The sequence below is a fragment of the Halichoeres trimaculatus genome, unplaced genomic scaffold, assembly GCF_033239565.1.
Source record: "Halichoeres trimaculatus isolate MK-OKI-2021-1 unplaced genomic scaffold, fHalTri1.1 fHalTri1_scaffold_15, whole genome shotgun sequence".
Classification (NCBI taxonomy): Eukaryota; Metazoa; Chordata; class Actinopteri; order Labriformes; family Labridae; genus Halichoeres; species Halichoeres trimaculatus.
Genome location: NW_027437193.1, coordinates 4,465,671 through 4,478,247, shown reverse-complemented (window position 1 = coordinate 4,478,247; position 12,577 = coordinate 4,465,671). Strand labels below are relative to the sequence as shown.

The window sequence follows — 12,577 nt, the reverse complement described above, 5'->3', positions numbered from 1 at the left end:
TATCAGGATTTTTTGATTAATGGTTTTGAATTGTGATTTTTTTTTTTTTTTCAAAAATCGATCGTTATTTTTCAAATTTAAGTTTTTTATTTTAGTCTTTTTTATAAAAAAAAAAAATGGATTGGAAAAAAAGTGAGATGCCAGATCCCTGAAACAAATCCTAAATATTGACTCACATGTGATGTGCATTTTGGTGGAAATATGATAAAGTCTGTAGACATCATCATCATTCAACTTTTCATATGGTCTGGTGGGAAAATGAGAACTAAAATCCCCATAATCGGAAAACATAAAAGAATTCCAATTTAAATCAAATTGGCACCTCATCAGATCTCATCAGATCCAGGATTTGTGAATAAACTTGTGTAGATTTCTCAATCTCTAGTTAGTAATATGTTGTAGAAATCCCCGAATATGTCTTTAGATTGATTCAAACGCTCTAAAAACAGCACAAGGTCTTTACAGGACTTAAGATAAAGAGGCCATCACATAACAAAGATATTCTCAAGTCTCTTTTTCACAAGTCCAAACCAAGTCCAAAGTCGCTAAAAATAAGTCTTATGAGTTTCTGTCATCTGCTGCTTTTCATCTATTGAGTGGATGAAAAAGTTTGAGGCTTTTTCCAGGGCTGCAACTAATGATTATTTTAGTAATCAATTACTCTGACGATTATTTTTACAATTAATCGATGAATCAGGGAAAATAAGGATGAGAATGCATGATAGTGCATTTTGCAAAAACCAGGCGTGATGTTATTTAAGTTAATGACTTTTGTTTATTTAAAGATATATACAAAGAAACAACATAATCAAACGTATAACAAATCACATGAACGTATCGTCACTTAAAGAATCAACAGTTTGGACAAAATAACAGAAAATACATTGTTATGTCATCAGATTAATAACTCAGTGGGCCAAAAAGGCAAATAAATAAAAATATGTCCTCAATCTTTTCACCTGCAGGTCAAACAGTACCACTATCTGAAGCAGCTAACGCTAACGCTAATGTTAGTTTAAAGGAGTGTATGTGGGATTTTGCAGCTCCTCGCCCTGCTGTTGAGCTCCCGACTTGTCATCCAGGATTCCCGCGGATCCATGAAAAGTCTTAAAAGGCATTGAATTCATTATCCTAAAAATAAGGCCTGAATTGGCATTAAAAAGTCTTAAATCCAAATTTCAAAAGTCTTAAAAATTTGAACACATTGGTAAGATTTTTGTTAGTTTGACGTAAAAAAAATATTAAGTAACATTTATCTATTTTTCTAAATAATTTCCTGATTTACTCTCATGGCAACATCATGTTATCACAATAGTGGAACTAACAGAACCGTGATGTGGTTGCACCAGGAATTTTAAAGCAGACGCATGTCTTGGTTCTACCAAGGGTGCCTGGAGAGAGAAAAAATGAGAAAAATTGGCAAAAAAATCCAAAAGTGGCTTAGGAAAATTGATAATGGCAGCAAAATTGAGAATTATATTTAAAATGTTAATTTCAAAAACCATGTAAAATTTTCAAAAATGGTTGTGACAGTGGCAAAAAAAAGGTGAATGGAGGCAAAATAGGCATAAAGTTGTAAAAATGGGGTTAAAAAAAAGGAAAAAGTGATGTTTTATGTAAAATAAACATTGGGTTAAAATGACCTCAAACCCAGGTAATTCATGTGGTGTTTTTGTTTGTTAGTTTTGTTTGTTTCAATTGTGGTTCGTTGTCAACTTGTTTTTAAAAATTTGATTTCCAACGTCATTAAAAAAGTCTTAAAAAGGCTTAAATTTAACTTGCCTTGAGCTGTAGGAACCCTGTCATCGATGAGCCCAACATGTTTGAGTTTTAAGAGCTGGATCATTGCGGTTGTACTGCCGTGACATCCGAGGACGTTTTTGTAAACATTGCAATTAACACGCTCCTCCGACCGCCAAACTGTTCTGTTTACATGTGACACATACAGCCCCACAGCCCAGGTAATCTACACTCCAGTCCAGTAGGTGGCGATAATGCACCTTCAGCTAGTTGCCAACCGCTAAATTATCTGACAAAGAGGTAGAAGACAAACTGAAGAGAAACTAATAATAATGTTGCAGCACAGTGCATTGATTATGGACAAACAATGAAGCTTTTATTCATTTATTTTTATTGCTTTTATCGATTCGTTGTTGCAGCCCTATTCATATGCATTGTATATCTTATTTCAATGAGCCCTCACAGGCTGCGTGTACGATAAAAAGCAGATTCATGAAAAGGTTTGGCTTAAAGACTGTTCAACCATCCACCTTTTACCGTTTATTTGTTCCTAATCTTCCTTATAAGGCCTCTAACTCTTCACAGATCAAATAAAGCTTCAAAATAAAAGATGAAAGTATCAGTTTTTTTTTTCAAAAAAAGGGAGTGATGATAAAAAGGCAACAGCAGAAATAAAAAACATATTCAGCCCTTAATCTGAGGGGGTTTGATTGTGAAAAACATAAATTTGCTTCTGAAATGAATTCCCCCAAAACAACAAAAAGTCTGAGTTTCATTTTTAATCATGTTGTTTGGAGGAATCGGCGTCCTCTCAGCTCTGTTTGACATGTTTAAATAATAACTATATCAGCCGACCCCGCTGAGAGAAGCTGCTTGTTTTGTTTTCTTACTGTTATCTGCTCTACTGGCTCACATCAATGATTGGCACTTCTTGTTTTGTTCCACAGCATCCTGACAGAGATCCTCGACGTGCACCAGAACATGGGCTACTGCCCTCAGTTTGACGCCATCGATGAGCTCCTAACCGGCAGGGAGCATCTGTACCTGTACGCTCGTCTCAGAGGGGTACCTGAGTCGGAGATCCCCAGAGTGAGTTTTACTCCTGCTGCTTTAAAACGTCTCTTCCAGCCTGAGGAGGTTTCACTCTGCAAGAGGAACCAACGTTAAGCTCAGAGCTGCACACAGAGCTTTCCGTCTGCTTGTTAATTTTAGTTTGTTTTGATTATCGTCTCTTTCCTGCTGTTCAGGGTTTGCTCATGTTTGTTTAATCCTCACAGTTTCACTGGAATATTTTTTTAGCCCTCATTTAACAGCGAGGGGTTGTCATTAAAAAATAATAATAAATAAAGGAGGCACATGCTCCTTCTTCTCCTCCCTGTAGGTGGCAGAGTGGGGCATCCAGAAGCTGGGTCTGACAGAGTACGCCAGCCGCTGTGCTGTGACCTACAGCGGGGGCAACAGGCGCAAACTCTCCACGGCCATCGCCATGATTGGCTGCCCGGCGCTGGTTCTGCTGGTGAGTCTGCCAATGACGAGGAGCCCATTGTTTGAGGTTTTTGGGTTTTATGCAGGGATTTATCAATGAAATGGTCTATGGATCCAGATGGGAAGCCATATGGGCTCAGCGGAGCCTGGCCTGCGATGTTTCATACATTGGCAGGAAGAGGCGCGGTTCAATTCAAATTGGCATAAATGTGAGATCTTTGCCATATGCTGACGGAGATGAGGATTTGGTCCTGGTTCATATGGAATTATGTGCTCAGAGAGTCAAGTTTGTGAGTGTGTGTGCGTGTGTGTGTGTGTTTAGGACGAGCCCACGACCGGGATGGACCCTCACTCTCGACGCTTCCTGTGGAACGCCATCATGAGTGTGATACAGGACGGCAGGGCGGTGGTGCTGACATCACACAGGTTGGACATCCAGACATGAACTCATCGCACTGCAAACACACCTGAGCAAACAGCGTTCACACACTGCCAGCATCTGTTAATGACACTGAAACTCCATGAGTGAAACTACGATTCCTCGCTCATACACATGAAACACCAGCTGTGGAAATAGAGAATCATGTTTTTATTTTTCCACCAGCATGGAGGAGTGTGAAGCCCTCTGCACTCGACTGGCCATCATGGTCAATGGGACCTTCAAGTGTTTGGGCACCATCCAGCACCTCAAATACAAGTAAGAGCTTTTCCTGCAGGCTGGTGTCGTCTCTGAGTGGAATATAAACACCGTGATTCACAAACAAGCCGCACAACAACTGATGATGCAGAATGAGCATGTGCAGCAGACACACTGCAAAGTTTTATCAGACAAAGCCTCAGTGAGATGTAAACCACCCTCAGCATCTTAAAGAGGGGGTGTTCAGCTTTCATATATTTTAAACATAGATAAAGTAATAATTTTGGATGTTCAGACTAAACTTATGTTGATTTCTAGATCTCTTCATAGTCATATATTGTAGAAATCCCTGAATCTGTCTTTAAACTGATTAAAACACTCTGAAATCTCAAAGAGGCTTGAAGTAGTGAGGTTATCACATAACATAGTTCTTGCAAAACCAAGTCCAGTCTCGGAAAAAAAAATGTCTTATGAACTTTTGCCATCTGCTTCTTGAGTGGACAAAAAAGTTAAGTTTGCACTCAACAGCCGCATTGTTTAATTATCCTGAGTCTAATGACACATTCCTCCATCCTCTTATTCAAACTCAGGAGCCGTTTAACTTTGGCCTTTCTATGTAAATGCAGATGTTTTTCACTGCCTCTACGCCAAAAAAAAGAAAACAATGATTGTTTGAGTTCCAAAACATAAGTCAGAGTTGGGTCTGAAGTCTCTGTGTGCGCGACTTAGTGCAACTCGAGTCCCCATCTCTGTCACATAACAATCACCTAAATGCTTCATCACAAGTTGAAGGGACGGGCCTCAAACACCAAGGTCTGCCCCTGATAGGCCTCTAGAGGGCTGGCCAATCAGAGGGCTGGTGGTTTGTAGATTAGGGAGTCTTAAAGAGACAGCAGCTCAAATGAGGTTTTTCAGACAAAAGCTGAAATAAGGGTTTTCTGAAACACCAGAGTGAGAAAAAAGGGATTGTTTGAGCTGTTAATCATATAAAGCTTCTACAGGGGGCACCAGAGGGACAGAATAAAGAGTAAAAAGGCACAAGACCCCCTCTTAGAGTTTCAAAGAGGCTGAAATTAATGGTTATGACACTTTATGACCCACAAAAGCCGAAAAGATTATCAGCCAGCTCTGAAATCACTCCGAGTGAGCTCTTTTTACAGAAAGACTGCAGGATATATAGAATTTAGATCTACAATTTTCCCTCTTGCAGATTTAGCGACGGCTACGTAGTCACCATGAAAATCAAGGCAGCTAAGCCCGGCTCGTCCCCAGACCTGGAGCCCGTGGAGAGCTTCATGGAGAGCTCGTTCCCCGGCGCCGTTCAGAGGGAGAAGCACTACAACACGCTGCAGTACCAGATCGCCACCTCCTCTCTGGCCAGGATATTTCAGCTGGTGGTGGCCAACAAAGAGAGGCTGAGCATCGAGGACTACTCTGTTTCCCAGACAACACTGGACCAGGTACGTATGACACATGACACATGACAATGAGGGAGTGTGTGGGTTTGATAAACGTAGCGGACATGATCAGGCATCTCTTACCTACCTGCAGAAATGGAAACATGAAGAATCATCCAATTATTTTTTTAATAACACATTTTTTATAATTAGTCATCTTAATTAGCTACAAAACCCTGCAAGATCACATTAAGTCAATGTCCTGATTCAGTGCGTCCTGTTCTCTCCTGCAGGTGTTTGTCAATTTTGCCAAGCAACAGACGGGAGAGGACGACGACCCCACGTTACAGAAACGACCTGCATGTGGAAGAAAAGATGTAAAAATCTCACCGGTGCAGAGGAAAACATGAAGAAATGTCTCCTGTGGACACACACACACACACATTTAGAGGCCCACATTCTCATTTCTAAGAATTAAATAGCCAAACTGCTTCATTAGAGATTCTTTAAGACAAGCCTTGCTGGTTTCTACCAACGTAGAAAAAAAAAAAAACATCTTCCAAAGCGCAGAATGTCAACATACGTACACTTTGTAAATAGATGATCAGAGACGTACGGCTGCATGTCTGATACATTACTTAAAATCAGATGTGTTAACGGCACAACCTGCTGGCTCTTCATCTGAGGTAATGGAGAGATTTCTGCTGAGGTTCTGCCGGCCTGTATAAATGTGTACATACTGTATGTGTAATGAATGCTTCAAGGGTTGGAGCGAAGTTTTGAGGTGGGGTTGAACTTATGGCATTAGTGGACATTTTTTTTTGTTTCTTTTGGATCATAAACACTCCGCCACATTCCGTGTAAAGCGACAACAAGGAAAAACTTTCTCCTTACAGGCAAAGTACATCTGTAGTTCCTGTGACGTTGACTTGGATGCTAATTCTAGCTCATGAAACTAGTTTAATTAGCATTTTTTCCCCTAAAGGAAGCAGCCTTAAGGCCCAGAAATACGGATCCGGATATGGACGGAGCCTTCTGTCCAACTCTGCGTTCAATTCGTCTGTATTTCTGCTGGTTTCCATAAAGCTTACGGATACGGACCAAACGGTGCAGTACCACCAGGGGGCAATGTTGCTGTTACTACCCAATACGTAGCTTTAGTGAGACACGAAGAAGAAATAACGGGTGGATCTTTCAGGATTTATTTAACAGCCTCACCGACCACCGCCTCCTACAATGCTGCCTCGGTTTTTGTCTTTAATGTAGGAGGTACATTAGCAGAACTTCGACAGTCGCCATGTTTGTTTTTGAGTTTGTTGCTGTCATAAACTTTTGACTCTGGGCCGGGACAAGGAAGACTTGAAGCGTATGAAATCCAAACACCAATCTCTGGTCCAAGAATAAAAATGTCATGCGAAACTGCAGTTCCTTAAGTGTCCACTAGAGGCTGAACTCCACTTATAAACCAAGGTGAAAAAAGCAAAAATAGATGTTTACAGCCTGGTTCAAAAGACAGTTATAACTGAAATACATCAGATGCATCTGCAGTCAGTCTTCGTTTCATCACGGAAAGCGGATCAAATAGGTTTCCATCCAAGTCAGTTCTGTTCTCATGTTGTAGGTCATACACAGCCATCCGTTTTTAACAGACGTAGATCTGTGACGCATGAATTCAGTGTAGAGAAGATTGAGCATGACAGGAAGTCATGACCGGAAACTACCTAAAAACACCCAGTAAACTTCAAAACAAACTGTGTCAAAATCAGTTTGTTTTTAGCTCGACGACGTCGATAAACATGAGCGGAGCCAGACTCGGGGCCTGTACTACGAAGCTGGATTAGCTCTTAGAGAGATAACTTCCTGGATAAGTTTCGGGTTGTCCGCACTTCGAATGTGGATCTCTTTTTATCCAGACATGTTGGCCGGTAACTGATACTAAACGCCAAACCTGAGGTTTTGCAATGGATGGACAATTTTTCAATGGAGTGGGAAGCGTGGGAACTCCTTGGTCTGACTCCAGCTTTCTGTCAGCCATGCAGTTTGTCGGACTGAACAAGCAGCCAATGTGCGTTGACAAACACACTCAACATGAGGCATTACTTACTAAAAAAGTCCCTAGTTCCTAGGGCTAGTTCCTGTGGTTGAAAAACACGTTTTGATTTTAACTTGTGGTCCCATTTCTGCATTTCATCCCCCATTTCTTGCTCCATTAACTGTCCCATCCTCATTAAAAAGCAAAATATAATTTGTGTTTACAGAAGTCAATACTGCAATGAGCCCCAGGATTTTTCAAAAATGACAAACTACCAACTGAGTTTTTCTCCTGCAGCTCTTGCCCGGTTGTTCTCAAAGAGCTCAAGATGCAAGCGCAGACGTATTTCAGGCATTAGGGTCTGAATAGCTCATTTTTAAGTGTCAGATGTTACTGTAACTTTTGTCCATATAAGGGCCTCTTTACCTCATCTTCACTCGTATTAAGCCAGGTTGAGTATGTCATCTTTAACATGGCCCCTGCCATCGATTAGCTTCAAAATGCTTTATCTACATGTTAACATTCTGTGGTTAAATCCTAAAGTAGTTGTCTTGTGAAGCCAAATCAAAGTTAAAGTGGCTAATTTTCTTGAAGACTTCAACAATAATGAAAATATACTTGGAAGCAGAGTCGCCGCCCCCTGCTGGCTGTTGAAAGAAAATGCAGGTTTATGTTAATGCAACTCTGACTTAACACTTTTAACTAACCTGAATAAAGCTACGACAGCCTCTACCCTTATCTCACCATCCAACATCTGACATTGAATTTCTTGAATCTTGATCAACCTCACCTCAAAACCTCCAAACCAACCCTTTAAGTACATTAGAGTCAGTATTTTTTTAAGTTTACAGTAACGCACACACCTCAATTCTTTGTAAACATGTAAACAAACAGGAGTCATACCATTAACTACTGCTTCCATCCTTCTCGGACTCATACTGAACATTTACTTCTCTGCTATCAGTAAAAGTAGGAGGACGTACTCCTCTAAAGGATTGATATCTGTGGATAAAAGGAAATATATTTTGTACCATATCAACACTCCAACATGCTTTATACACAGCTCTGCACAGTGTTGGTTTGTACTGAATCATCTCATCCCAATAAACCGCTCAAAGTTTCTTAATCTGTGTGTGAAGTGCAGTGTTTCTTATATAAGCCTCCAACCTTTCAGCTCTCCCCTGAAGTTCTTAGAGCTACTGGAAGCTTCAGGGGGTTATTCAAAGCAGAGTTGACAGGCGACCTGCAGTATCTCCACTGACCTCTACTTTAAAGCTTAGAAAGCAGCTGCAGGTCACCGGAGTGGCTGAGCGATATCTTTGCATCGAGGCCAAGGCGACACTGTGCCGAGTGGCTTGTCACAACCCCGGATTTATCTCGCACATAGTCCAATTACTGTTCTCCTGCCGCAAGTGGTGGAGTCTTTGCCTCAGGCCGCCCACAAGCCTGAATTTCATTGGTTACCTTGAAGGAACAGAGTCGTGCAGTCGGAGTCTGCTAATGAATCCTCTGGTGTGGAGCTCATGCTCCTCTCCTGCACATATGGTCATCTGGATGGAGCTGATGAGCATGGATAGGGCTGCTGTGAGAGTACCAACATGTCACACTGTAACAGGCCGTGAAGAAGAGGGTGTGTGCTGCTGGAGTCTGAAGAGAAAGACGAGTTTACGCTTTATGATTCACACACACCAGTTAAATTAGAGGAACTGTGTGCAGAAATCCACACTTTAAAAAGAGATTATCAGCGTCTGTACAGGTTATTTCAAAATGCTACTTCTTAGCTTCCCAATCGGGTCGAGCAAAACTGGATTAATTCACAACAGGACTAAGTCTCTGACAACACCACACCTGCTGATGAAGTTTAGTTTTAAGAGAGATCTATGTTTTTCTGTGATTAATTTTGTAGTGATGGTGGACACTGGAGCCTAACTGTCAGACAGAAAAAGGACAGAAGAGCAGAAGAAAGATAAACAGGAGAGAGTTAGAGCACGAGCTAAAGGCTAAAAGGGCTAATGTGTTTGTGCTAATGTTGACTCCAACCCACAGTCAGCAGTTATTCTGCAGTGGTCTGTTCAAACTTGAGAGTCTATCAATAAAATGAAGAGTGAGGTTACGTTAGCTCTGATTGGTAGATGACTGGCAGGACATAACCAGGATTCACTAACGTTACACATTACAGACATGAAATATGCACTTTAAAATCCTGAAATGATTGACCACTAAACATCTGTACCAGTCCCAACCTCTCAAACTTAAAAAAAAACTCACCAAAACCCAACTTTTTAAAAATACTTAACATTTGATTGCCTCTGAATATACTTTTTTTTTTGTTTTTTTTTTCTCATCTTGCTTTTTTTAAATTCCTGTTTTGTTCTGTGTTGTATTTTATATACTTTATTATTAACCTGTGTAAGCATTTGGGTATCTAGAAAAGTGCTCTACAAATAAAAATTATTATTATTATATTTCACAGGATTAAGCTGTCAGCGCTACGGTTACTTAACTACTGTACGAAGTGACAGTTAGCTTGTTGACACATTAGCCGATGGCTACGTTGTAGCACTACATACAGCCGGCTCTTAGAACTATGGGAGTACAGTACAAACTAACCATTGCTTGTTATGTTTCAAACAACAGCGCTACATAACTGTACGGATAAATACCTCGCCGTGTTGTATCTGGTAAAAAGTTGACTTGAACAAAGAAAATTTGTTCCAAAACAAAGTCACATTTTTACGACAGTGCGTGGAGACTCTGGGCCAGAAGGTGGCAAGGCAGTCCAATTAAAACAGATTCTCCTCACATCAGCTTTAATACAAAATATCTTTATATTTGCATGAAGTGAGGTGATTTACAATTGTTGCTTTCACTGTCACTGGGCGAGAGGCGGGGTACACCCTGGACTGGTCGCCAGCCAATCACAGGGCAGATACAGAGACAGACAACCATTCATGCATACACTCACGGAAAATTTAGAGTGACCAATTAACCTGGTGAGCATGTTTTTGGACTGTGGGAACAAGCTGGGACTCGAACCAGTGACCTTCTTGCTGTGAGGCTGCAACACTAACCGATGCATCACCGTGCATCCTCTTGTTGTTTTCAGTCAAAGTTTTAAAAGGACAGCTATAAATATGGCACCCTATGCTTTTAAATTACAGATAAAGGGAGAAAATTAGTTAAAAATGTCCTAACAGAAGCTTTAACTTCTTTAAAGAGGGGGTACTCTGCATTTTTAAACCTTTATTCTGTCCCTCTGGTTCCCATGTAGTAACTTAACATAATTTACAGCTCACAAAAAATCTATTTTTCTCTCACCGGTGTTTAGAAAACCCTTATTTCAGCCTCCGTGTGACACATTTGTTATAGCTGCTGTCTCTTTAAGGCTTCTAATTCCTTTAACCCCCTTGCTTTTGATTGGTCAGGATCAGTGCTCTTTGGAAGAACAGATTCAGGGATTCCTATGATAAGTGAACATGAAGGAGTTTGAAAATCTGCACATGCTCAGTTGAAACATCCAGAATGGTTGTTTTATATCCATGTTTAATACATGTAGATGCTTATTGACCCCTCTTTAAGTTCACAAATGTCTGTCCTGACTGCATTGTGATGGAAAAGTTAAATCATAAACCCATAGGGTCATGGCATACATCAGTAAACAGCTGTTCCTCTTATTAAACGCCTCGTTCCTGTTTATATTCCCTGGAGCGAGAAAACAAAGCTCTAATTGAACAGCTCCAAAATAACTGTTGACTCCAGACGCCTCGGCTGGGATTGTTTTAATTTGAAGCCACTTCATCACCTCCACCAGCCTAATGGCTGAAATGTGAATTTAATGAAGTTTAATGAAATATCAACTTGACTGTGTTAGGAAGTCCAAACAGCAGCAGAATTACACCAGCAACAAAACTTGAAAGTGAAGTGAAGTGAGCTTTGAATATTCAGCATGCAGCGCCGTATTAATTAATTTACTGCTGCAGCTTCATTTACTGAAACTGCCAAAGTCACAACAATACACCAGGAGAGGTACACAGCCCTTCTACCACTCAGATTTTGTCCAAAATATGACTCATGAATGTGCTCTGTAATAGAAATATAATCCTTTTTTGCTGGTTTGATGTGAATCTCACCCTGAAACACAGTTTTCAGATGAGAGATTTCATGGTCAGGCTCACCTGCTGCTGTGCTCAGAGGATGATGGATGCTGCAGAAAATCCCCAGTGATATAAGTGCTCCGAGAAGAAAAATAAGAACGGTTTTTCTCTGTTATTACTGCGATAACATCAGGGCTTTCTGTCCACATGTTGGTCCCATAATCCAATTGTCAGGAATTCTAGCTCTGACTTTCTGTTTTGTTGTTCAGGTGCCATATGGTCACCCCCTCTTGTTGTCTCATCTCAGAGTCTGAACATGCAGACATGATACACAGATTTTTAGACCCAAACTCAGGGATATTTTTTTTTCTAAGAGGAAAAACTTCTCTTAAAAATCTCAGAATCAAAAGCTCCCTTTGAATCCAGATTTGAGTATTTCAATTTGGAAAAGGAGAAAAAGTTGTACATAAACGCTCCACTAAAGCAACATGTGGACTTTAACCTGCAAGGAGGACTGAAGGCTGGTGGTGCTAGCTCTGCTAATGGTAGCCACATTCAGCTAAAGCTTCGTTTATGCATGATGACTTTTTCAGCAACCACACCCCACTTGCAAAGAGAATTTCTACACTAAAAATTTCTAACAGGAAGTCCCGGGCCCTATTCTACAAAGCAAGTTCAGTCTAGAGAGATAGCCGTGGAGCTACCTCGCTGAACTGAGCGCATGTACTACCAACCCCTCCCTGGAAAACCGGTAACTTTCATAAAGGTGGTCATCCGAAAAAGAGAGTGGGTCAGTGCGGTCCCTGAAAACTCTCGCGCACCGGAGTGCTCCTCGGACAATGCGAGCTCCGATGTCCACGGGATCCTCTAAGAACTGACAAGTCATTTTTTTTTTATAGTCCACGAGTTCAATCTGGAACCTAACCTGCCCCGGAGCAGGTTAGCCGTTCAGCGTATGTTGCCATGGAGACTCGCCTTGCTGAGGAGTGATCCCTTGTCGTAGAACAGGGAATCCGGAACCTATCCTCAAAGCTACTTCGCTAGGCAGTTAACCTGCTTCGTAGAACAGGACCCAGGGGTCCAAAGAACAAATATTGTAATATTTGTTTTATTTGATTTATCCAACAGAGATCACCTCGATAACCATGTGATGAACAATTCCTCGCATGAAATTGCAGCCAAGCTTGGCCGA

The 12,577-nt window shown here is 41.0% G+C and overlaps 1 protein-coding gene across 1 annotated transcript in view; it reads left to right on the top strand.

The window, feature by feature from the left end:
* LOC141804181 (retinal-specific phospholipid-transporting ATPase ABCA4-like) overlaps positions 1-7,197 on the top strand; it is a 55,467-nt gene extending 48,270 nt beyond the window's left edge. The window contains exons 44-49 of the mRNA XM_074688504.1: positions 2,688-2,829; positions 3,122-3,256; positions 3,548-3,651; positions 3,830-3,922; positions 5,073-5,322; positions 5,553-7,197. Of these exons, the coding sequence (XP_074544605.1) occupies positions 2,688-2,829; positions 3,122-3,256; positions 3,548-3,651; positions 3,830-3,922; positions 5,073-5,322; positions 5,553-5,669 (841 nt within the window). The 3' untranslated portion in view covers positions 5,670-7,197. The remainder of the gene's footprint in view (positions 1-2,687; positions 2,830-3,121; positions 3,257-3,547; positions 3,652-3,829; positions 3,923-5,072; positions 5,323-5,552) is intronic.
* The last annotated feature ends 5,380 nt before the right edge of the window (positions 7,198-12,577 follow it).